The sequence below is a fragment of the Phoenix dactylifera genome, chromosome 4, assembly GCF_051530095.1.
Source record: "Phoenix dactylifera cultivar Ajwa chromosome 4, Ajwa_hap1_PhDact_Kaust_v1.1, whole genome shotgun sequence".
Taxonomy (NCBI): domain Eukaryota; kingdom Viridiplantae; phylum Streptophyta; class Magnoliopsida; order Arecales; family Arecaceae; genus Phoenix; species Phoenix dactylifera.
Window position 1 is genome coordinate 6845316 of NC_143193.1, and position 26968 is coordinate 6872283.

The window sequence follows — 26968 nt, forward strand, 5'->3', positions numbered from 1 at the left end:
CTGAAAACGCTTCTCTACTCGAAGTCCGTTCTTTGAGGACTCCGGCAGAGGTGAATCCAAGTAAAAATAAATGAGGTGAATGTAAGGACATTTAATTAAACGGGTACCTGGTACCGTGAGCGTTCTTATGCCGAGGCTGTGAACTTCACCTGGCAACTAAAAAACGCTTTTCTGCTCGGAGTCCGTTCTTTGGGGACGCCGGCAGAGAAAAATCCAGCTTGTTAATCACGGACTTTTCGCTAATCAGGAACAGGAGAACGAGCCGAACTCGCTGGTCGATGGAGACCGCATCCCGCTGTATCGGGGCATCCCGACCATGGTCAGGGTAGGAGAACGAGCCGAGCTCGTTGGCCGATAGAGAACGAGCCGAGCTCGTTAGTCGGTGGAGACCGCATCCCGCTGTATCGGGGCATCTCGACCATGGTCAGGGTAGGAGAACGAGCCGAGCTCGTTTAGTCGATGAAGATCGCATCCCGTTGTATCAGGGCATCCTGACCATGGTCGGGGTAGGAGAACGAGCCGAGCTCGTTTAGTCGATGAAGATCGCATCCCGTTGTATCGGGGCATCCTGACCATGGTCGGGGTAGGAGAACGAACCTGGTACCATACGACCATTAGGAGAATTGGTGAGTTCAAATAAGTACGCAAACCATCACAAATCATCATAAAATGAAATATATGGTTGAATAACAGAGGACCCCTTGGGGTCCTACTGGTGATACACGCGAAGATTTTCAGAACTCCAGCTTCGTGGAATGGGGGTCCCATCAGGGGTGTAAGCCTTGGACAGCGGTAGCCAAAGCTTGCACCTGTTGCATCAGGGCATCAAACTGTTCCGGCCGAACTTGAGGAGTTGACTCGGCCGGAGGTGGTGAGTTCTGGACAGAGTGTCCAGGACTAGATGGAAGACGTCGAGAGGCATTGGAAGCCCCTTTACTTCTTAGTTTCATGGCAGCAACTCGGACCCTTCCTCTAGCGCCAACTGTTGCTGGAAATTCTGGACCCGGGGGCCGCCGCGAACCGAGAAGGGGGGAGGAGCCTCCGATGCCGGGACGGTGGCTGTGGATGGCGGTGCGCCGACGGCTGGCGTCCTCCTGGAGAGTCCTGCAAGAAAGCCGGTGGCCGGGCTTCCCGGCGCCGGCCCTCCGAAGCTTAAGTCAGAGGGGGCTTAGTATGTGGAGGGCGTTAAGGAGAAGGCCTGCCCTTTTGTTACTTGTTTTTTGTGTGTAGGTGTCTCTGTTTTTTTCTCTTTTTCTCCCTCCTCTTTTTTCGGGAGGAAGAAGCCTCCGTCCTCCCCATTTAGGGAGAAGCTCCCCTTTTATAGGGAGAGTGGCAGGGTTACCTGTGATGTGACTGGGCGAATTAATGGGTTACCGTCACTGTCAGGGAGCTGTCACGATTGATCGGACCCGTTGGGGTGGTTGAACCGCCGGCCGTGGTGGGCCTAGGCTTCGTAGATGACAAGTGCATTGATTGCTGAGTGAACCGGTGGTCAGAAAGAGCCATACGCTTTGATGGTTCAGTGATCCGGAGATCATCTTGAGCCGTGTTCATTTAATGACTGAGTGCATCGGAGGCCTGAGGGGGTCTCATGCATTAATGATAGGGTGTGCCGAATGCCTGCGGAGATTTTGTGCCTTAATGACTTGGGGATGGTGGCAGATTGAAGTGGAGTCATGTATTTAGTTGTCAGATTCTTTAGAGGGTTAGGCGGAGATTGGATATTTGGCTAAGGCCTTCTGGTCTCGGCCTTCTGTGCTCGGCCTGCTGTGCTCGGCTCGCTGGTCTCGGCCTTCTGGGCTCGAGAGCGGAAGAGCCCGAGCACGAGCACTTGATGAGCTCGAGGGCTGAAGAGGCCGAGCACTCGATGAGCTCGAGGGCGGAAGAGCCCGAGCACTTGATGAGCTCGAGGGCGGAAGAGCCCGAGCACTGGATGAGCTCGAGGGCGGAAGAGCCCGAGCTCTTCGATGAGCTCGAGGGCGGAAGAGCCCGAGCGCTCGATGAGCTCGAGGGCGGAAGAGCCCGAGCGCTCGATGAGCTCGAGGGCGGAAGAGCCCGAGCGCTCGATGAGCTCGAGGGCGGAAGAGCCCGAGCGCTCGATGAGCTCGAGGGCGGAAGAGCCCGAGCGCTCGATGAGCTCGAGAGCGGAAGAGCCCGAGCACTCGATGAGCTCGAGAGCGGAAGAGCCCGAGCACTAGATGAGCTCGAGAGCGGAAGGATTTGGGTGCTATAATTGCATTTGTGGGGTGGTCCATTTTTCCACCAATAGTACCTAAAAAGATAACTTGTATCATATTTGACTTTTGATGGCCTTACATAAGTTAACGTTATAGCTGTACAATAATATACTTTGTGGTTTGCATATGAAAACATGTAAGCTTCATGAGATTGAATGAGCTTGAGCATAATCAGATACTCACCTTAAATTAATTTTTTTAATAACAAATAGTTAAATTGTTAAAATACTAAAATACCATTGGTTGTTATAACAAGAATAATTTAAGCACCCTAAAGAGATCCTTGATAAGAAAACAATAAACATATATAAATGAAGGTGACCATCATTTCACCTTGTAGTTAACTGCTGAGAATTGAGAAAAGTTTACTTTAATCAAAGGTAACCTATGTCAAAAGAAGAATTTCTGTTTTTTAAATATCCAAGAGAAGCAAACATGGCCAATAATTTCATAGATAACTCATTCCCATGAATTCTTTCTAGATTTTGAATGCACTATAGAAAACGATCAGTTCAACCTCAAACAAAAGCTTCTTGAGGTCAAATACATAGCTAAAGGCATGGAAAATAATATTTTATCATTACGTTACAGACTAACAATTTGTAGATAGGCATGCCCTCGTATATGGTATGGAAAGTAGCTGCCGATTTTCTGTTTAGTTTATTATAATCAAAAAGATTTTTTAGCATCTAATGGAAAAGAAAAAGGAATGTTGTTTTTTTGGGTGTCAAGCTTCTTGTTATCGCTAAAGCTATTTCGGGCCTTCATGCAAGGAAGTGCCACTAGACTCTAAATAGATGGGCAATAGCTCTAAGATGTAGCATCAAAAATTACTAGCTTAATATATCTAGCATGTCTAAGAAAATACTTCATATATTGCATGTTTAGGTATGCAATTTGTCACATTCCATTTGGTGCTCTTCACAAGAAAAATAGACGCATATGACTAGAGATATTTTGTTCTTGATGTTTTCCGTATGATTGTAATATCTTTTATTTTTCACTTAGAGCTATGTGGCAATATGGGATTAGACCTATAGTTTTTGAACCTTTTTGTATTTGTTATAATGCCATACTCTTTACTCTTTAGCTACCTATATGTACTTTCTCCTTGCTCTAGCCACTATTATGAAGACTGAGATTGAGATACAGAATATAAATTTCGAGGTTACAACGTAATTGTCAATGATTTTACAATCAGAATGAAACCCAGGTTTAAGCTACGTAATGCTAATAGTCTTCATATTTAATACCATTCATAGTTATTGTGCATATGATGCGTAGTATGATTCACAAAGACTATTGGGTTGCATTTTAAACAGTTATAATATCAATGCACCTTTTAATTATAATTCTAAACTTTTTATTATTTTGCCTTTCTATAAAATCTATATTGCTAATCAAAATTTGGGTTTTGTTGTTCTTGAAGGTGGATATGTAATATGAATGCCCAAAGTCTAGCACACATGGTAAATTTGAGAACCTTTTTATGTGAGGGAAGCTTATTTGTACGTCTCTACTATTAAAATGTAAATTATTTAAGCTTTTGTGATCCCCAAGCCATCATCTCTACTAAATTTTACTACTTGTTCATATATAAAATATTGCATATAACTCTTTATTTAATAAAAATAGAATTAATTTATTGAGTTATTAGGAGAGCAAAAGGACGGGACTATGTTAACTAAAAACCATAGTACATCTATTAGAAAATGTTCATCCATCTAATGTTTCGTCTCATGTGTATCAGGAATGCCCAACACTATATATCTTTTGCTACATTATAAAACAAACTTCTAGGTGTAGCATTTAACTAGTTATAATAGTTAATTATCCCATCTTTTAAGACAAATTTGGAAGTATAAGTTATTATATTTTTTTGATAAATACATCTAATTTATTTAAACTCTTTCTATCTCCTCCCTTTTGTTCATAAAAGTAATATCCTATTACTAACAAATGAGATATATCAATCAAGTTACATGAATGATAAAAAGTTAACTGATTCTTGAACGTTCAATACTTTCTCTTATATATATTGCACATGCCAATGCCATCTTTATACTATATAGAAAGAGAACTCTTGAAGATAATTTGTTGGATTTTCAATAAATTGAATGTTGTTACCATATAAGAAGGAAAATTTGACATATATTGTGATCACAAAAATAAAATCTTTCAACAAAATGATGCATATTTATCATGAGATCATAAATTAATTTTGATCACAAGCACTTATCAATTGAAGTAAATAAGAGATGGATGAACTAGAAAGTGGATGCTTTAAATTCTAATAAACTCTATATATTCTTCAAATAAGATATAAGATATGGATGTCATGTAAGTAAAGAGAGATGGGTGGCCATATTGTTTAGCACATTTCATGTAGACTTGGCAATCAGGTCGGGTAAGGCTAGATACAGGTTGGGTTAGATGCAGATCATGTCAAAAATTCATGAACGCAAACCTGACCTATTCATTAAATAGGTCAAAATTTTAAATTTGAATCCAACCTGTTTATTAAATAGGTAACATGATCCGATCCACATAATCTATTTGTTAAACATGTTAAATGGTTCAAACGGATTTTTAACAGGTTAAATAGATTTAAACAAATTAAACAGGTTAAGTGAGTCAGATTAAATAGGTCAGAAACAAGTTAAACAAATTTAAAATAAATTAAACGGGTCAGATCATAACCTGATATAATTATTAAACGAGTCAAAATAGGTTAAACGAGTAGAAGGTTTAAACCTGAATCCAACCCATTAGGTTTAGACGAGTTAACTCATTTACGATCCAAATCTATTTATATTAAATCCAAAGCTGCTTAAAGTGAGTTGTTTATGGATCGGGCCATAAATTGCCACTCTTAATTTCATGTAGAATCATATAATATAAAGAAATAGAGATAAGATGGAAAAGCGAAAGAAACATGCGAAATAAAAGTTCAGAAGGAATGGACTCTTGAAAATTACTTATAAAACCATTGACTTTCTCTATTGAGTCCCTTTGTCATTAAAATACAAGGCTTACAATGACGGTAAAAACACGATGAGCCAAATAAATTATACTTTTCCATACTTTTATCTCATCATGTAGTTCAAAGAAGTTATATTTAATCTTATCAAGTCCTAGTTGCACAAGAAAGAAATATCCAACTCACAGTGGACCTCCTCTTATCTCTCTTAAGAACTCTCATGAGACTCTTTTCATTGCAACAATCCTTTATTTCAAACATAAAAAAGAGACTCCTCTTCCTTTTTACAAATTGAACTCTCAATAGAAAAACAAATCTAGTAAGGTGGATGAATATTAGGTAGTCATACTTACTTTCATGTGCAATGCATGTACCAAGATCCGGTTTAGCTATATTATAACTCAAATTTTATTTGAAGAGTAATGAATAATGATAGTGATTGTATCCCCTCTACTAGTTGCATTCGATACATTGTATAATTATAATCTTTATATCAAATGCATACTATTTTATTCTCTCTCTCAAACAAAATGATTAAGATAAGCATTAAATAGGACAAGTAAATCACCTAAAGTTGGAATATCTTGGTCTCTTTAAATAACTGAAAACTTATGGGACAAATAAACTACACTAATAAAAAAAATGAGACTACATTAATCAAATTACATAAATAATAAAAAAGAAAGCTTTATCTAAACATCTATCTTTTATCTTTTACTGCAGCTGTTTCTCTATCCCATATGCATCAGTGTCCCATCCAAGCAAATTATGTCATCACTGTGTGGCCATGAGTTGTTTCATATGTTATTTTCTCGAGGTGGAGTGGGATACTTTTCCAGCTTCTCTTATTTAGAGAAAGACAGACAGCGTGGCAGGTTGGGTTGCCTTGGTACATTATATAAGAAAGATTATTTAGATGGATCAAGACTCGGCACTTGCTTTCCTACACTATGTATTTTTTTTATATTAGATATGCTCATATACGTATGAGCAACCGGTGTAACAATATATATATATATATATATATGTTGGGGGAAAAATAGACCACCCCACACGTACAATTAAAGCGCGCCAAATCTGACAACAAGCCTGAGCTCACCATGCAGGCCGAGCTCATCATGCAGGCCGAGCTCAGAATCCTGCCGAGCTCATCCATGCTGCCGAGCTCAGAAGGCCGAGCCGAGCTCACCATGCAGGCCGAGCCGAGCTCAGAAGGCCGAGCCGAGCTCATGCAAGCCGAGCTCAGAAGGCTGCCGAGCTCATCCATGTTGCCGAGCACAGAAGGCCGAACCAGAAGGCTGCCGAGCACAGAAGGCTGCCGAGCTCAGAAGGCCGAGCACAGCAGGCCGAGCACAGAAGGCCGAGCACAGCAGGCCGAGACCAAAAGGCTGAGCTGACCTCAGAAGGCCGACCTCGTCGTCTATATGCTGCGGCCATCCCCTGCAGCAGCCTCACCGCACCATGCTTTACTTGCCGGCCACGCCACGCCATATTAATCAGAAACCATACCCTGCTACGACTGTCAACGCCTCACCATTCCCAAGAATGTACTGCACTGCGCGCCACAAGCAAGCTCTGGCTACACGCCATCTCCTCCCATGATGGAAACGGGCCATCCACGGCAACTCATTACTTCACACGCCCACGTCCAATCGTGACGGTAACCCATTAATTCGCCCAGTCACATCACAGGTAATCCTGCCACTCTCCCTATAAAAGGGGAGCTTCTCCCTCTAAAAAGGGGAGGCTTCTTCCTCCCAAGGGGATTTTTCGGACTTCACATACAGTCTCTCTCTCTTCTCCAAAATTAAGCCCCCCTCTGACTTAGGCATCGGAGTGCCGGCGCCGGAAAAGCCCGGCCACCGGCTTTTCTGCAGGCACCCAGACGGAGGACGCCGCCCGCCGACGGATCGCCGTCCGCCAGTGTTCGCCGGAGCTCCTCCTCCTCCTCGGTTCGCGGCCGCCCCCGGGTCCAAATTCCAGCAACAGTTGGCGCTAGAGGAAGGGACCGAGTTGTGGCCATGAAACTAAGGAGCAGAGGAGTCTCTGATACCTCCCGGCATCATGCTCCAAGCCCCGGGCGCTCAGTCCAGAATCCACCACCAAGACCTCCGGCAGATCAAGCTCCACAAGTCCAACCCGAGCACTTCGACGCGCTAGTGCAGCAAGTCCAAGCGCTAGCCATTGCAGCCCAAAGCCTGCAACAAGTGGAGGCTCCTCCTGTGCCGCCTCCACGGGTTCATGTTAAGCAGAGGAAGAAACTTTCTCCCGAGCCATCTCGAATCAGGCATGGCTCCCGCTACAACGACGTACGTGGGGGCAACTAGTGAGAAGTAGTAGCCCAAGTCTCACATCAACGAGTTGGAGGGAAAGAGAAATAAAAGCTGAGGTCTGGAGAAGGAGAGTTATGTACTCCCTCCTCATGGGTGTAAGTCCTTACGACGGCGCTCGTGACGTTGCTCTCCTTCAGAGCGTCGCCATCACCGAAGCCCCGGCCGTACACAGAGGGCTGCCGAGCTCATCCAGGCCAAGCTCATGCAGGCCGAGCTGGGCTCAGAAGGCCGAGCTCGTCATCCACATGCTGCAGCCACGACCTGCAGCAGTCTCATCCAGGCCGAGCTCATGCAGGCCGAGCCGAGCTCAGAAGGCCGAGCTCGTCATCCACATGCTGCAGCCACGACCTGCAGCAGTCTCATCCAGGCCGAGCTCAGAAGGCCGAGCTCGTCATCCACATGCTGCAGCCACGACCTGCAGCAGTCTCGTCCAGGCCGAGCTCAGAAGGCCGAGCCGAGCTCAGAAGGCCGAGCTCGTCATCCACATGCTGCAGCCACGACCTGCAGCAGTCTCATCCAGGCCGAGCTCATGCAGGCCGAGCCGAGCTCAGAAGGCCGAGCTCGTCATCCACATGCTGTAGCCACGACCTGCAGCAGTCTCATCCAGGCCGAGCTCAGAAGGCCGAGCTCGTCATCCACATGCTGCAGCCACGACCTGCAGCAGTCTCATCCAGGCCGAGCTCAGAAGGCCGAGCTCGTCATCCACATGCTGCAGCCACGACCTGCAGCAGTCTCATCCAGGCCGAGCTCATGCAGGCCGAGCTCAGAAGGCCGAGACCAGAAGGCTGCTGAGCTCATAAGCGCGAGCTCAGAAGCCCGAGCGCAGAACACCCCTCCCAGAAAATCGAGCCAAAGAAGGCCGGTGCTGAGCCAAGTCCTGAGGGACTTCAAAGCTCGAGAGCCATCAAAATATCTCCAGAAGGTACAGGATGCCACTTTGGCTTCAAATAATTTCAATATTTCATCTATTTTTAGGTCGGAGAATCCAAAAAATGACCTACGGGTATCCCTATCTCCAACGTCGCCCCGCTCCGAATAAGGGCGCACGATCGCCAACGAAATCCATCTCCTGTATGTATCTCCAATGATGCCCCGACTAAGTTTGGGATGCCCCGAGTGTCGACAGTGCGTGCCCAGACCCCTCGACACTTCGGGAAGACGGGGTAGTACCTTCGCGGCCCTCTGTGGCGCTCAACATCAACAACGGGGTAGTACCTTCGCGGCCCCCCGTAGCGCCTCCTCGACTAAGGTCGAGATGCCCCGAGTGTCGACAGTGCGTGCCCAGACCCCTCGACACTTCGGAAAGACGGGGTAGTACCTTCGCGGCCCTCAACACCAACAACGGGGTAGTACCTTCGCGGCCTCCCGTAGCGCCTCCTCGACTAAAGTCGAGATGCCCCGACGAGTCGACAGTGAGCCCGAGCTCCCTCGACCTCGGGATGATGGGGTAGTACCTTCGCGGCCCCCCAAAATGTTCGTGATTGGCAACAAAGCACCCCCAAAATGTTCGTGGATAACAACAAAGCAACGCCCACACAGATCTCCAATGGCAGCTATTTCTCCTATTGTGCCGGCGTCCCTAGAAAGCGGACCCCGAACAAAAGAGCGTCCACAAAAGTTAGTCGAGGAGCAAAGCTGCCGACCTCGGCGTAAGACGCTCGACTCCGACAGTAAAAAAAGGCTCATGGCCTGAATTTTCACCTTGTCAGCTGGGAGAAGTGCGACGCGGAAGATCTGCCGCGTCGTCTCGACGTTCTCGAGAGCTGAGTCAACCACAAGCCAAAGAAGGCTGCTGAGTCGACCTGAAGCACTTGACTCCAACTGCATGAGAGGTACACCCTACTTGGCACGCACATCTTCATATATATTTGGCTATATCACAGGATGATCAACGACTGGACTACTTCCTTCGTCCGAGCCAAAAAGCAGCTCGAACTCGGAAGTCGGAGGTAGTGTTGGGGGAAAAATAGACCACCCCACACGTACAATTAAAGCGCGCCAAATCTGACAACAAGCCGGAGCTCACCATGCAGGCCGAGCTCATCATGCAGGCCGAGCTCAGAATGCTGCCGAGCTCATCCATGCTGCCGAGCTCAAAAGGCCGAGCCGAGCTCACCATGCAGGCCGAGCCGAGCTCATGCAAGCCGAGCTCAGAAGGCTGCCGAGCTCATCCATGTTGACGAGCACAGAAGGCCGAATCAGAAGGCTGCCGAGCACAGAAGGCTGCCGAGCTCAGAAGGCCGAGCACAGAAGGCCGAGACCAAAAGGCTGAGCTGACCTCAGAAGGCCGACCTCGTCGTCTATATGCTGCGGCCATCCCCTGCAGCAGCCTCACCGCACCATGCTTTACTTGCCGGCCACGCCACGCCATATTAATCAGAAACCATACCCTGCTACGACTGTCAACGCCTCACCATTCCCAAGAATGTACTGCACTGCGCGCCACAAGCAAGCTCTGGCTACACGCCATCTCCTCCCATGATGGAAACGGGCCATCCACGGCAACTCATTACTTCACACGCCCACGTCCAATCGTGACGGTAACCCATTAATTTGCCCAGTCACATCACAGGTAACCCTGCCATTCTCCCTATAAAAGGGGAGCTTCTCCCTCTAAAAAGGAGAGGCTTCTTCCTCCCAAGGAGATTTTTCGGACTTCACATACAGTCCCTCTCTCTTCTCCAAAATTAAGCCCCCCTCTGACTTAGGCATTGGAGGGCCGGCGCCGGAAAAGCCCGGCCACCGGCTTTTCTGCATGCACCCAGATGGAGGACGCCGCCCGCCGACGGATCGCCGTCCGCCAGTGTTCGCCGGAGCTCCTCCTCCTCCTCGGTTCGCGGCCGCCCCCGAGTTCAAATTCCAGCAACAATATATATATATATATATATATATATATATATATATATATATATATATATATATATATATATATACTCATGGCGGGGTTAAAAGTAATTATGGACATGATTACCAATTTACCATTTACCAAATCCAAAGTCCATTTATCTCAACAGCAACGGATCCAGCTTTCATCGCTGCGCCACAGCCCACAGGGTCCGCACTCGCTCGACTCTCATCCAACGGTCCATATCCTCCATATCCATCCCAACTACTCATCCATCCGTCCATCCCCACCATCCCCATCTATAAATTACCCCTCCCATTCCTTCCTTTCTGCTCGCCGCTTCCCCCTCCCCCCCAAAGCTCTCTCCTTCCTCTTCCTCCCTGCCCGATCTCGAGATAAAAGAAGAGGAAGTTATCGCCATCGCTATGGCTCTCCTCGTAGAGAAGACCTCCTCCGGGCGCGAGTACAAGGTGAAGGACCTCTCCCAGGCCGACTTCGGCCGCCTGGAGATCGAGCTCGCCGAGGTCGAAATGCCCGGCCTCATGGCCTGCCGCGCCGAGTTCGGCCCCTCCCAGCCCTTCAAGGGCGCACGCATCACCGGCTCCCTCCACATGACCATCCAGACCGCCGTCCTCATCGAGACCCTCACCGCCCTCGGCGCTGAGGTCCGCTGGTGTTCCTGCAACATCTTCTCCACCCAGGACCACGCCGCCGCCGCCATCGCCCGCGACTCCGCCGCCGTCTTCGCCTGGAAGGGCGAGACCCTCCAGGAGTACTGGTGGTGCACCGAGCGCTGCCTCGACTGGGGCCCCGCCGGTGGCCCCGACCTCATCGTCGACGACGGCGGAGACGCCACCCTCCTCATCCACGAGGGCGTCAAGGCCGAGGAGGAGTACGAGAAGACGGGAAAGATGCCCGATCCGACCTCCACCGACAACGTCGAGTTCCAGATCGTGCTGGGGCTCATCCGGGACAGCATCAAGGTGAATCCCAGCAAGTACCGCAGGATGAAGGAGAGGCTCGTGGGCGTCTCCGAGGAGACCACCACCGGCGTCAAGAGGCTCTACCAGATGCAGGCCAGCGGGGCCCTTCTCTTCCCGGCCATCAACGTCAACGACTCCGTCACCAAGAGCAAGGTGAAGGAAAAAAACTACTTCTACCGATCTAGATCAGTCCATCCAGATCTATTATCTCCTTCCTTCCTCTGTGCTCGAGTCCCAGATCTGATGTTATTTTTTCCATCGATCGTGTTATCTGATCCGGATCTAGTGTTTACTGCTTTACTTCCGCCGGTTTATTTCTGCTAGCTAGCAATTGCTTTTCTCTTTTCAAATTATCGTTTAGATCTAGTTACTGGAGATAGATCAGATTGTAATTGCTGTATTACTAACTTAGAGCAGCGTAATAACTGTTCTTTTGTTAATTTTGTTAGTAGATTCTTTAGAGATCTGGATCTAGTAATATAGGGTTCTATATATACAACTTGAGCTTTCCTGAAAAGAGTAGATCTTTTTTTCATTTCATTTCAATAATTTATATTTAATCACTAAAGTCGGTGTTTTTATATCTTGAAGTGACCTAACTTTGATTAATCTGGTATCTAATATAGACTCAGGTTTTTGTTTTAAAAAAAATTAATCTTTATCCTGCAGCATTCTGTTGTCAGACTGCAGAATTGTAATATTTTAGTGGCTTATAGAGTATTGACGGTTTAGTTCTTGGAATTTATATGGACTTTCTGGCAGCAAAATTGAAATTTTATATCGTATAAGATATATTTTTAGCCAGTAAATGGAGAATCTCAACATGCTTTTGCCTTGAAATGTCAATTTGATCCATATCATTTCATTGCATTTATTGATCCGGATTCGTAGTTCTCAGATTTAAAACTCAGGTGTTTTTGATTTTTTTTTTTTAAATAGGTTTATATTTCTAGATCTCTGACTATTTATGTATTTCTGTTTTTTCTATTGGTCTTTTTAAACAGTTCGACAATCTCTATGGTTGCCGCCACTCTCTTCCTGATGGCCTGATGAGGGCCACCGATGTGATGATTGCCGGCAAGGTCGCCGTGGTCTGTGGGTACGGAGATGTCGGCAAGGGCTGTGCTTCTGCCATGAAGCAAGCTGGAGCCCGGGTGATCGTCACAGAGATTGACCCCATCTGTGCGCTTCAGGCCCTGATGGAGGGCATCCCTGTTCGTACCCTGAAGGATGTGGTCTCCGAGGCCGATATCTTTGTGACCACAACTGGTAACAAGGATATCATCATGGTTGACGACATGAGGAAGATGAAGAACAACGCGATTGTCTGCAACATCGGCCACTTTGACAATGAAATCGACATGCATGGTTTGGAGACCTACCCAGGCGTCAAGCGCATCACCATCAAGCCCCAGACTGATCGCTGGGTATTCCCTGACACGAACTCTGGCATCATCGTTCTTGCCGAGGGGCGTCTGATGAACCTTGGTTGTGCCACCGGCCATCCCAGCTTTGTCATGTCCTGCTCCTTCACCAACCAGGTAAAATCCGCCCTACTAACATCATATCGCAATTTATTCTTAAGACGACTTCACAGTTCTGCTGTAATTGGCATTTTCTTTTGTGGAGCATCTTTTGTTGCCTGAAGATCCTATGTGGATAATGTTTTAGTAAGATCATGGATTTTTCATAAGAAATTTGGAAGAAGTTACTAGGTATTTGCTGCAGTTTGTGCAATGATCATTGTCTCATACAAAGATGCTATTACGATTAATTTTTTAGGACACTAGGAACCTCTTGTTATAATGCAATGTATCTTACATTTGATGAGTCTAGCTTGAATTATTTATCGGCATATGGATGGAGTTTGTAATTTGATTGCAAAAAAAAAAAAAAAATGTGTGCAGGTGATTGCTCAGCTGGAACTGTGGAAGGAGAGGGCAAGCGGCAAGTATGAGAAGAAGGTCTATGTGCTTCCCAAGCATCTGGATGAGAAGGTGGCAGCTCTCCACCTGGGCAAGCTGGGAGCCAAGCTAACCAAGCTCACACCGTCCCAGGCCGACTACATTAGTGTTCCAATTGAGGGCCCCTACAAGCCTGCTCACTACAGGTACTAGAAAAGATGGAGCTAATGACAGGAAGCAGCAACAGCAGCTGCAAAAGTCGAGATGATTGGAGTGATGTTGTCTCCGGTTTCCCTTCTGGTATTTTATGAGTTTGGATATTAATTTGGTTGCATTTGAATTCAAAGATGAGGAATGAGGAAGTCATGTTTTGGTAAGAATAATGAGGTTGTGCGGGGTGGTGTAATGGCCAGATATGTTTTTATCTTTGGCCCTCTTTCTTGATCACAATTTGGAAGGCAACACCGTCAGTTCTCATCTTCAGTTATATTTTACCCTTACATGTTCATTGGCTATGATACTGTTTCTTATTTCTATCCATTATAGCTGTATCATGAATTTATGTATACAGTGCCCCCACCGGGAGGTTAATTCTTAGTTTTATTGCTATCTGTTGGCGGTGTCAATATCAGTGAAGAAAAAAAAATCTGGGCCCAAGCTCAGCATCGTCCATCCTTGACTCTAAATGCGTGGTATAAGCTTGTTAGTGTAACGTACCACCAGCGAGCGGAAGCTGAAATCGGACTACCCTAACTTAGGAAAGAAATCAGAAAAAAATTCTATTCAATCAAAGGTTAAAATCCATCACCGTCTATAAAAAAAAGAATGTTGGTTTACTGAGAGAAGGTTTTGTTCATTTTTGTCTTTTATTACAAAAGAGTTCGACCACTCCATTGGGCCGGATTGTTTGTTGGCAGTTATAAAAAGCAAATAAACCGAGAAAATACTTTTTCATATAGCAAAATAATGATAAAAGATAATAACAGAGTATAATAAAATATAATATATATAAATATATAAATTATAATACAATATCATATTATCATAATATTATATTATATTTATAGTATAATATAATATAAAAGTATAAAATATTATAATTATTATCATTATATATTAATAAATATAAAAAAGATATTTTTTGTAATTATAATATTTTATTATAGGTATTTTGGTCTAAGAAAAAAAATTATAAATCAAAACAGCTTTTCGATGCATGCTTAAAGTGCTTTTCCGAAGAAGCTGTTTTAGTTTTGCTAGAAAACTAAAACAAGCTCTCGATTTTTATACTAAACACTCTTATTTTTTAAAAAATATTTTTGGATGGTCAAAAAATATTTTCTGGCCCACCAAAAGTTCTACTAATGAAGGCGCTTGGTATATTTTTTTCCACTATTTCTATTTTAAAAAAATCCAAGAACAAAATTAAACCAGAATAAACAAACATATATAAGAAATTCCTTTGTTCCCAAATTGTTTGTAAAACTTTTAGAACTTTTGGCAACAATGATTTATTGCTCCCGAGATCTGTTTGTAGGCTTATTTGGGCGTCAACGATGATGTAGCCCATTTCCCATGCAATGCCTTCAATCCTAGAGAGTCTATGATGGACCAACCGAGCCGCCCAACCCAACCGGCTGAACAAAATGCCTTCAATAGTTGTCGCTGCAGACCCGTGGCCTCGTTAAAAAGATACAAGATCTGCGGCGGTGCTGAAGGCATCGTTGCCGTCCAAAATGCATTTGCTTTGCGATCGAAATATATTAAAATGCGAATCAAATTGGTCATATTCTATTAGAATTAGAATTGAAATCGGTATGAAATTTAAATATTGAAAGAGCATAGGGATTGAGTTTTGGGGAATCGACGTATTTTTATTCTCTTCTGAAATTAAAATGAAAATGAAACTTTTCCTAACCAAATGGCTGGAATAAGAGCCACTCATTCCAATTTTTATTTTAGAGTCTACTTCTCCCCCAACCAAATATGCCTATAAATATTGTAGGTTATTTAAGTCGCAATAGTAGTGTTTGGGCTCAGAAGATGTGTTCCAGGCTTTTTGCATTTAAACTGAGCTTGAGTGGGGTTTTATACATATTTTGCTTAGGTCAGGGTCGTCTGTTTGGCTTATAAGTAGTGTGGTCCATGGGTTTGGACTTCTTGTCTTCACCCTTTTTCTCCTCCTTTTGGTTTTCTTTTATTTTTCTGTTTTCCTATTCTCTATTCTCTTGGGTGGGCCTATGCTTGATCTCAGTCACAATAACGTAAGCATTATACTTTTTGGTAGCACCGGTGAACCAGATGGCCGCGGCAAGAAAATCTAGGACAGAGGACTTGTAATATCTCCATAGATCTAGCAAGGTGAAAGACCCCCTAACGTCAAGGGCTGACTGTTGAGCTCACTTTGATCTCCCAGGGCGGGCCAGAGTGGGTGTGGGCATAGCTGCCATAGCTTATGGCTAGAGCAATAGGAGGGGACCTCAGTAGAGATAACAATCAGGATAATGAGCGGTCCGTCCGCCAAGCGGGCGGCAGGGTGAAATGTTGCGACGAGTTTGTGGTGTTTTTCTATCAAAAAAAAAGCTTATATGTGCAAGTATTGCGATCGATGCAGGAGCTTGATTTGAAGATCTGAAGATCTAGGTGTACGGTAATGCTGAAACTTTGCCATAAGGAAATAAACTTCACTACTTGAACTAACTATGATATTTAATGCTGGTAAGGAAAAGACCTATGAGCAGGGGCGGCCCAATACATTTGGGGGCCTAAGGCGAATCCAATGAATGAGGCCTTTTTTTAATAATAAATTTTTTTAATAAATATAAAATATTTAAAAAAATGATATGAAAATGGATAGCTATCAAGTACACTATTTCAACAAAGATACATGAATCTAATAAAGATAGGCAAGAAATCTTTTTAATTTAATATTATTTTTGAATGGAAGTGCAGAAAAGTAATTATCCTAAAAAAAGGGCCATAAAACTGATTAAATAACTGAGATAATGCTTGGCAATATTGTTTATCATGTCGAGCGGAATAGGAAAAGGTCATTCCATGGCACTTCATGGTCAAAGTAAAGAAAAGAATTTGTCCAGAAAGAAGCTTCTCTATAAGAGAAAGTAGGGGCATTATGGGAAATTGACTCCATCTAATTAATAAAAGTCCCATCCCTCCATCTCCCCTTCAAGTGAGTACCCAAGCAGCAACCGCAACATCACAGCACAGCAGCCATTCAACCCCCTCCCTCCTTCTCTCTCTACCACCCAAGGGGGGAGAAGAAACCGAGAGGAGAAAATTAAAAGAATCTCCACCCTCCAAGAAGTCCATTTCCAATCCCCCTTTCTTCCTGATGGCCCAGCTGGATCAGGAGTAATGTGAGGGAAGGAAAACCAAGACCAAAACCAAACAAGAGAAGGGATGAAAGATAAGAGTAGCTTCAGGCGTGTATCAAGCCAACCAAATCCCTCCTCTCTCTCTCTCTCTCTCCATCCAAAACAAAACTACCGTCCCCAACTTCCTAAATTTCCCCTCTGCAGGCCAAGAAACTCTCCACCTCCCTTCCATCAAGGGGGAAGACTGGATATGGGGCCTTTGCTTCCTTTTGGTCATGGTCAGACCCTCCCTCCCTTCCTCCCTCCCCCCCCCCTCTCTCTCTCTCTCTCTCTCTCTCTCTCTCTCTCTCTCTCTCTCTCTCTCTCTCTCTCTCCACCTCCCGGGGGCCTTCCATTGGCCCGGGGCCTTAGGCGACCGCCTCGGTCGCCTAAGGCTCGGGCCGGCCCTGCCTATGAGTGAGTCTTATTCACAAGAATTAGAGCTAGAAGAAAGGACTTCTGGGTCTAAAACTTTGATGTCAGGCTCACAAATTATTTTGGGCTACACTTCTAAGCTTCTTGGACCAGCCTGCCTATTGATAAAACTAATTGTAGCTATCTAAGAAACCTTAGAAATGATTTAGAAGCTGCGAAAAAATTATACTAAGTTGTGATCCATGGCAAATATTGGCGTGGAAGCAACCCATTTGTTCTCCATATTCAGCCAACTCGCTGCAAAAAGTAAAACAAACTGGACTTATGTCCATTAATCTATCAAATAAGTGGCCTTCCCACCTTTCTTTTCTTTAGAATAGATTGCGCCAGTAACTTCTATTTTACATCTGCACTGGTATTTGCACATGTAGTGCTTGTAGTTCATTAAAAAGATGAGACAATTTGATGATTTTTTTCCTTTTTTTTCTGAGATTAGGGGAGGCCAATCCCCATTTTCTACTTTTATTCTCATCCCATCCCTTGAAGGTGGCTCCAATTGGAATTGAGCTCGACTTTTTACCCAAGCAACAAGTGGTCATACATTTGGTTTTGCATTCGTTAGTCCCAAAATCAAGATTATTTGGAATACATTCAATTCATGTCCTCCTATCTATTTAATTTTGTATAGTTCTTTCAATCATTTCACAACAATATGAAGGAATAGATTTTTTTGAATAAGTTGTGGAGATAATTAAAAAAGGGTCTACATCAAAAAAAAAAAGCATATAGGAGTTCATTGGAGAGGTGTTGTAGATCATATAAGCTAGGGGATGGGGATGCATAGTCTCTTCTTGTTCGGATAAAGTTGCACTGACATTTTTAGATATGCTATGATGTCAAGGAGAATATTTACTTAGTTAGTAATAAGAAGAAAGTATATCCTACACGGCATGCATCATGTGGCTATGCATGCTGTCAATCGTAGCCGCTTATTCCTATAATGATACACCGATGCTTGTTTTGAGGATAGCTGCAAGTTGCATTACAATCTATCGAGACGAATAGTGCTGCGAATTGGATAGCTTTCCATATAACTGAACATTTTGGTGACAGTATATGGACTGATTCTATATCTATTCCTTATCTATTTTATGATATTTTATTTTTTAATTTTAAAATATGTATTCATATTAAAATTGTATGACCTTTTTGTTCTTAAAAAAAAAAGAAAACTTGGAAAAGAGGGCAAGAGACAATCCTACCTGTGCAAGGTGAAGCTTGAGAAAAGCTAGAGAGAAGGAAAGAGAGAATCATAGAAGATATCCAATGATCACCCAATCCGTGTATCTTTCACCGTTGAAGTTTGCAGAGATAAATGTTGATGACTCAACACCTTAATACCTTGACAAGTCAATGGAATCAATTTATATTATCACGCCAAGGCATCTTATGTTACATATATGCCATCAGAAAACAATGTATGAATTATTTTTATTAATTATTGAATTATTTATTTCTATTTTTTTACATGTATTTGTTTATTTATTGGATATTTTATTGTGACATAAGATGTTCACATGGTAATTATGTTGATTAACATTATAGAAGAACTACACCGATGATTAATGAATCATAGGGCGGAGTGGTGATTTTTCGGTTTCTTATTAATTCACGTTGTTCTAGGCTGAGTTACATATTTTAGGCCTACATTCGTTGTGCCACTATATAATAGGATGATAGGCTCCGTCATTGAGGTAGAGACCTTAAGCGGACGAGTGGGTACATTGTAAGAGTACATTCACTGAATAGGATCCAAATATTAATATCTTCTGGAAGTGATCACTGATGTTGAAAAGAGTATTCAATATAATTAGTTTAGATGTCCTTTGACCTGAGAGGTATGTCAAGAGATGTTTGGCGTGTTCTTGTACTTTGATCGAATCAATTGTTGATGATCTTCTTGAGATCAAATAAATAAACAGAGTTCGGTCTTGAGTGCATCAGATAGATTTGCATAGATGCTCAATAAGGAATCCACTAGCCTCAATTTGAGGTAGTATATTTAGTATATTTGTATGTGGTTAAGTCCTAAAGAAAACTGGCTAGTGAGATTTATGAAAATTATTTTCATTATATCTTATTATGATAAATAAATATTTATTTATGAAAGTTGTTTTAGAAACAATTTTTGGGGTCTAACAGAAATTATAGAATAAGAATTAAGAATTATATAAGCCAAAGATTTAATCAGTAAAATTTTTTCGGTCCTATTGGTTTATGTGGAATATAGTGTGATGGAAGGATAGATAAACAAAAATTGTAAGCAAAAGAGATTTTATTAAAATAATTGTCTTTTCTTGGGGGTCAATTGTAAAGTGTTGATGGACATTTTTACAAATTGTAGAACACTAAAATTTGGAATTAAAAGAATATAAGAAAATTATAAAAAATAGTTTTCAGCTATGATCCTATGGCTGAGAATAAAGATCTTTAAGGATCCGATGCATATCATTGGCTAAATTTTTTTTTTTTTTAATGGTGGCTATAAATAGCCAGGGTTGGCCATCACGACTCTACAAAAAAAGAAAAATCTCTATGGTTTTATGGTGGCTATAAAAAACCAGAGTTGGCTATTATGACCCTACGAAAGAAAATCTCTATGATTTTATGGTGGCTATAAATAGCCAGGGTTGGCCATTCATGACCCTACAAAAAGAAAATCTTTGTGGTTTTATGGTGGCTATAAATAGTCAGGATTGGCTATCATGACCCTACAAAAAAAATCTCCGTGGTTTTATAGTAGCTATAAATAGCTAGGATTGGCCATTATGACCCTACAGAAAAAAACCTCCGTGGTTTTATGGTGGCTATAAATAGCCAGGGTTGGCCATCATGATCCTACAAAAGAAAACCTTCATGGTTTTATAGTGGCTACAATAGCCAGGGTTGGCCATCATGCTTCAACAACAAGAAGAAGAAAACCTCTATAGTTTTCACAAGCTCTCTGAGAGGTAGTGATCATGGATGTTGGGAGGCAAAACACTTGGATTGCCAGTAGTGAGATCTGTGTTCCTTTTAACCTATTTGTTAATTTCACAGGATTTTTTTAAGATTTCTTCCGCCGTAGAAAAAGATCCTTCATCTTATTGGATGAATAGTTGTTCATATGAAACAAAGAACCTATAACGTTTCTTCTCTAATCAACACACATTATGGATGGTATGTGTAATACCCCGGAAAAGGAAAAAAAAAAAAAGAGGGGTGGACGGGCCGGCCCGAAAAGACCGGGCCCATCCACCATATACGATCGTGCCCTAGGCACGATCGTGGGAGAAGAAACACACACACGCACAAAAAAAAAGGGGGCAGCGGCGACATTAGAGGGGATCGCCGGAGAGACGAGCGCCGGAGGGAGGAACCGGCCGGCCGCGGAGGAAGCCGGAAGCTTTTCCCTCCCTCGGTGAAGATCCCCCACAAATCGGGAGAAGAAGTCTCGGATCCATGCGTGAAAACCCAAGACCCTTCTCCGATTTCTCGCCGGAAGGATCGCCGGAACGCCCCGCCGGACCGAGGTAATCCTTCCTTTGTGTTTTATTTTCTGGATTTTGGGTGGCATGGGTAAAGTGTTGGCCGGTGAATCATCGGAGAAGAGCCCGAAACAGGGTACCCCTGTTTCGGCCTCTTCTTTCCAATTTTTGGCCGCCGCCGGCCGCCGGGATGGCCGAGATGCATGGCGGTGGGGCTGGTCGGGTTCGTATGAAGGTCGGAGAGGGTTTTCTAGGCTGTGTATGTGATGAGGGAGGGTGGATCCGAGGTCCTCTTCCTCGGGATCCCAACCTCTCCTCCTCTTCCCCTCGTCGGATGGCCACCGGCGGCGACGGCGGCGGCGGTCGTGGGCCACCATGGCTGCTGTCGGGTGGGGGGGCAGCCGAGCCACCATCACGGTGGCTGTGAGGATGCTTGCCTTCTGTCAATAATGCAGGAAAGGGGGAGAGGACCCTTTCGGTTTTAAGGGAAGGAGAAGAAGAGGGATCTTCTCTCCTCTCTTTCTTTCGCCGGCCACCATCGCCGGCGACTGCAGCAGAGGCGGCCGACGATGGTTCGGCCAGTGGTGGCCGAGGATTGGGCAGGTGGCGGCTGCTGCCCTTGGGCCAAGAAATGGGGAAGGGGAGATGTATTCCCAACCATGAAGAGAGAGGAATCATCCCTTTATGTTGGTCTGTTTACTGGGACCGGCCATCATCGCCGGCGTGGCAGCGGCCACGGCTGGCGACGACGTGGGCCGGTGGTACAAGGTGGGAGTCGGGCCACCCCGACTGTCCTAGATCTGGAGGAATTGAGATGTTTGGGGGCCTGGTGATGGACCCCATAGTAGATGTGAATTATGGTTTAGAATATCTAAATATTAAATGATTTAGTTTGTGATTTATAATTAATGTTGTAGAGGAAGAGTCGGCGGTGCCAGGAGATTTTGATCAGGGGACTCAGCACCCCAGCGTGTAGGTTGTGATTCGGATCCATGTTTGAGTCAATCTATAATCTCTGTAAGAATCTCTACATCTGAGCACTTCTATTTATACATATATTGGATTTATAGTTGGATATATTTTATCAGTATGTTGCTATTTATTTTTGAGCTTGTATGACACTATGAGGTGTGCATTTTGTTTATTATGAAAGTATTGGAATAATTAAATTGGGAAGGAATAACATATTTTTGAGAAATTATGAAAATATGTGACGTGATTGAAATGTGATTAAACATGTAAAACTAGACATGTAAAATGGATTGGACTAACCTTGTCATGAGATAGCCTCTACGAGCTTATGCGTAGGATAGCTGCCTCGAGCTTATGCGTGGGATAGCCTCTACGAGCTTATGCGTAGGATAGCCTCCACGGGCTTACGCGTGGGATAGCCTCTACGAGCTTATGCGTAGGATAGCCTCCACGGGCTTACGCGTGGGATAGCTGCCACGAGCTTATGCGTGGGATTTGTGCAGTCTTGGACTGGGTCATGAACTTGGTTAGTCCAACGCCAGAAGTAAAAAGTCTGAAGACTTGGGAATCATGGTATTACGTGAATGAATCACGAAATGTGAAAAAGGGATTTATGTATACAAAATGGTTATTTACATATTTGTTGTTTGTTGAGCCTAAAAAGGATTTGTGTATATGTACTGATTATATACACTTGTTGTTGTTGAGCTTTTGAAAAGATGAAATGACATTTATTGACGTTTTGATGAAATGATATTATTTTGATGTTTTGATCATTTTATCATAATTACTGTGTGTGGCTGTTGGGATTCTTACTGGGCTGGAAAAGCTCATACTACATTTACTTTCTTTTTCAGAGGCACTGAATTTGTAGAGATCAATGGGTGGGACGAGAAATGAGATCAGCATGGAGTCTGATTGCTGGATAGATAGGAGTTAATCTATCTTTTGTTTATGGACATTGAAAAATTATGTAATAAATCAGTACATTTTGGTTGGATTTGATTTAATTTCATTAATCATTAATTTTGGCATTTATGGAATTATTGGAATTGTTGTTTATCTTAGGCCTTGCATGATCTTTAGGGCATTGCTCTAGGGCTCATGCGGCCGGTCACGTGCCGGACCCGGGAGGTGGGTTCGGGGCGTGACAGAGTGGTATCAGAGCTTAAGGTTAAGGTATCCTAGGGTTTAGGTTCAGGTGAGTGTGAGTGGGAAATTATGACAGGAAAACTATCAGAGCCTTGGTTTATAATCACCTGAGATTGTAACAGGAATGATGTTGTAATCTAAGGTTTAAGACCACTAGGGACTGTGGCCTTAGCGGCATTAGAGTTTGACATTTAAGATCATTGGGGATAGTGACAAAATTGGAATTTGAGCATATGTTTAAGATCACTCGGGATTGTGACAGGAATGAAATCAGAGTTTAAGGTTTAAGACTACTGGGGACTGTAGCATAAGTGGCATCAGTGTTTGAGGTTTAAGATCATTGGGATTAGTGACAAAATTAGAACCAAAGCATAAGATTAAGATCACTTGGGTTTGCGACAAAAATGTATTATAGCTTAAGGTTATGATCACTTGGGATATGACAAAAGTAGCAGAATTAAATTCAATGCTTATGATGTAAGTATTGGGTTTGATATTCTACAAGTTTACAAGGACCGGATAAATTGTCTTTGATCATGATAAAAGAGGATTAGACCTAAGGCAAGTATAGGAAGGTTAGCCTTAGCATATTGGTTATGTCATGTTTAGATGTTGTGTAAGTGACCTGAAAGTTCAAACATGATATGGATGTAGATGTGATAGTACTTTTGGTTTTGCTAATTATTAGAGTAGGGTTTGTACGTAGATCTTTCATAGTATTGGAGTGAGCTAAGAAGATTTCATAATATTGAAAGGAATGTTCTTCGAAGTTGAATATGTATGTGGATTATATCTGGTGTTGGCATGTTGGATATTGCAAATAGGTCTATTTCCTATTAATATATTTGATTATTTTGAGGCCATAGAATATGCATATTGATGGGGGAATTCTAATTATTTGAATTCTCACATTTGGATTGGGCTACTGGATTTTACTTGTAATTGTAGAAGACTATTTGATGTGTTAATGTAAAACTCAAGCCTAGGTTTAAGATTTGAGCAGGGATCTTTTGTCATTGTTGATGAAGCCACTAATAAATGTCATATTGAGTAAAGACTTCGATCATGAGATGCTTACATGAATTATCATATATAGCATTGCTGATGAATGTTAAGAATTTTGGTGGAGAAAGATCTAGAGATCGATAGAGTTAATTTCTAATCATAATGTATTGGCTCAATGGCTTTTAACCCATTGAATTTGAAGTAAATCTTTTTGGGAAGAAGATCAACGTAGATTGTCTAATCGAATTGCGGAGGAAATCCAAGGTTAATTTATTTTAAATTAAACCTAGATATTTTGAATTCTAAAATGGTTGTGAAGATCATGTACTGACCTTAAACTTGATTAATGGCTTGAGTGTTAGTTATGGTTAGTATACTCTACATAAATTGAGGACAGAGAGATCTAGAGGTTCCGCTCAATTAAAATTTAAAATTTGGATTTTCTTAGTCTCGATGCAAAGTGATACTTTGGTCAGAAATTATTTTGTGACTTTAGAGAATTTGATGAGTTAGATCAAAGTGCGCAGCGAAAGTGTAGTGGTTTGAGTTATTTTGAAACCGATTAAAAATAATAATAATAATAATAATAATAATACCTTGATCTGAAAGGTATTATTATGGAAGACTTGAGTTAGTTTTCTAGTAGAGGGGAATGTCGTTGATTCTTTGCTTACTGGAAGTAGTTGTGGGCTCTCCTATTTTTGATAATTCTAAGAAGAATTTTGGGGCATCTTAATTTTAGCGTTAACAGGATTGATAGCTCTGTGATTAAGCTTGGGCCTGGAATGATTTAATATAGTTCTTCGACTCCTAGCTATGACATTGTTAATATACCTATTTGAACAGGTTTGCAGTTTTTTTCTAAGATAAAGGTTGATCATTTAATCACAGGCAAAGTTAAGAAAAGAAAAATGATTATAGAATATTAAGAGCATTTGATACTAAAGATTTCTCCTATTTATGTTAAGCCAATTATGATCTCTATTAGAATCAAGAGAAATTAATTTCTTTGAGATATAATTATGGCATTTTAATCCAAAGTTGGGAGTTTGGAATTTTTTTGAAGGAGATCAAAAGAACTTACTACGTGTGGTAAATAGAAATGATCAAGGTTTGAGATGCTGTGATTTTTGTATGTCAAAATCTTGTGAGTAGGTACTCCAAGAGGAAGACTATTTGAGATCTTAGGGATGATATAATGGATGCATATTTTTTTAAAGTTTGAGGCTTCAAGTAAGTTAATTTCGAGGACGAAATTCTTTTAAGGGGGAGAGTATGTAATACCCCAGAAAAGGAAAAAAAAAAGAGGGGTGGACGGGCCAGCCCGAAAAGACCGGGCCCATCCACCATATACGATCGTGCCTAGGGCACGATCGTGGGAGAAGAAACACACACACACACAACAAAAAAAAGGGGGCAGCGGCGGCATTAGAGGGGATCGCCGGAGAGACGAGCGCCGGAGGGAGGAACCGGCCGGCCGCGGAGGAAGCCGGAAGCTTTTCCCTCCCTCGGTGAAGATCCCCCACAAATCGGGAGAAGAAGTCTCGGATCCATGCGTGAAAACCCAAGACCCTTCTCCGATTTCTCGCCGGAACGCCCCGCCGGACCGAGGTAATCCTTCCTTTGTGTTTTATTTTCTGGATTTTGGGTGGCATGGGTAAAGTGTTGGCCGGTGAATCGTCGGAGAAGAGCCCGAAACAGGGTACCCCTGTTTCGGCCTCTTCTTTCCAATTTTTGGCCACCGCCGGCCGCCGGGATGGCCGAGATGCATGGCGGTGGGGCTGGTCGGGTTCGTATGAAGGTCGGAGAGGGTTTTCTAGGCTGTGTATGTGATGAGGGAGGGTGGATCCGAGGTCCTCTTCCTCGGGATCCCAACCTCTCCTCCTCTTCCCCTCGTCGGATGGCCACCGGCGGCGACGGCGGCGGTGGTCGTGGGCCACCATGGCTGCTGTCGGGTGGGGGGGGGAGCCGAGCCACCATCACGGTGGCTGTGAGGATGCTTGCCTTCTGTCAATAATGCAGGAAAGGGGGAGAGGACCCTTTCGGTTTTAAGGGAAGGAGAAGAAGAGGGATCTTCTCTCCTCTCTTTCTTTCGCCGGCCACCATCGCCGGCGACTGCAGCAGAGGCGGCCGACGATGGTTCGGCCAGTGGTGGCCGAGGATTGGGCAGGTGGCGGCTGCTGCCCTTGGGCCAAGAAATGGGGAAGGGGAGATGTATTCCCAACCATGAAGAGAGAGGAATCATCCCTTTATGTTGGTCTGTTTACTGGGACCGGCCATCATCGCCGGCGTGGCAGCGGCCACGACTGGCGACGACGTGGGCCGGTGGTACAAGGTGGGAGTCGGGCCACCCCGACTGTCCTAGATCTGGAGGGATTGAGATGTTTGGGGGCCTGGTGATGGACCCCATAGTAGATGTAAATTATGGTTTAGAATATCTAAATATTAAATAATTTAGTTTGTGATTTGTAATTAATGTTGTAGAGGAAGAGTCGGCGGTGCCAGAAGATTTTGATCAGGGGACTCAGCACCCCAGCGTGTAGGTTGTGATTCGGATCTATGTTTGAGTCAATCTACAATCTCTGTAAGGATCCCTACATCTGAGCACTTCTATTTATACATATATTGGATTTATAGTTGGATATATTTTATCAGTATGTTGCTATTTGTTTTTGAGCTTGTATGACACTATGAGGTGTGCATTTTGTTTATTATGAAAGTATTGAAATAATTAAATTGGGAAGGAATAACATATTTTTGAGAAATTATGAAAATATGTGACGTGATTGAAATGTGATTAAACATGTAAAACTAGACATGTAAAATGGATTGGACTAACCTTGTCATGAGATAGCCTCTACGAGCTTATGCGTAGGATAGCTGCCACGAGCTTATGCGTGGGATAGCCTCTACGAGCTTATGCGTAGGATAGCCTCCACGGGCTTACGCGTGGGATAGCCTCTACGAGCTTATGCGTAGGATAGCCTCCACGGGCTTACGCGTGGGATAGCTGCCACGAGCTTATGCGTGGGATTTGTGCAGTCTTGGACTGGGTCATGAACTTGGTTAGTCCAACGCCAGAAGTAAAAAGTCTGAAGACTTGGGAATCATGGTATTACGTGAATGAATCACGAAATGTGAAAAAGGGATTTATGTATACAAAATGGTTATTTACATATTTGTTGTTTGTTGAGCCTAAAAAGGATTTGTGTATATGTACTGATTATATACACTTGTTGTTGTTGAGCTTTTGAAAAGATGAAATGACATTTATTGATGTT

General features: G+C 43.3%; 1 protein-coding gene and 1 long non-coding RNA gene across 4 annotated transcripts in view; both read left to right on the top strand.

The window, feature by feature from the left end:
* The first annotated feature begins 10710 nt into the window (after nt 1-10710).
* LOC103696915 (adenosylhomocysteinase-like) lies at nt 10711-13769 on the top strand. The gene is made up of 3 exons (XM_008778635.6): nt 10711-11531; nt 12383-12919; nt 13286-13769. Exons 1-3 carry the CDS (start codon nt 10821-10823, stop codon nt 13493-13495), a joined length of 1458 nt encoding a protein of 485 aa, XP_008776857.1. The 5' UTR covers nt 10711-10820; the 3' UTR covers nt 13496-13769.
* A 6279-nt stretch (nt 13770-20048) lies between these two features.
* LOC120105339 (uncharacterized) overlaps nt 20049-26968 on the top strand; it is a 71625-nt gene continuing 64705 nt past the window's right edge. Inside the window, exons 1-2 of one of the 3 annotated variants that reach the window (XR_016400193.1) lie at nt 20049-20603; nt 21476-26770. This is a non-coding gene — a long non-coding RNA (uncharacterized LOC120105339). Of the gene's footprint in view, nt 20604-21475; nt 26771-26968 lie in introns of those variants that run through there. The other 2 variants (XR_016400194.1, XR_016400195.1) reach the window with 2 other exon arrangements.

Coding starts and splice junctions, on each gene's coding strand:
- LOC103696915 (XM_008778635.6), top strand. CDS start 10,821: ATGGCTCTCCTCGTAGAGAAGACCTCCTCCGGGCGCGAGTACAAGGTG. Junction 11,532..12,382: donor ACTCCGTCACCAAGAGCAAG/GTGAAGGAAAAA, acceptor CTTTTTAAACAG/TTCGACAATCTCTATGGTTG. Junction 12,920..13,285: donor CCTGCTCCTTCACCAACCAG/GTAAAATCCGCC, acceptor AAATGTGTGCAG/GTGATTGCTCAGCTGGAACT.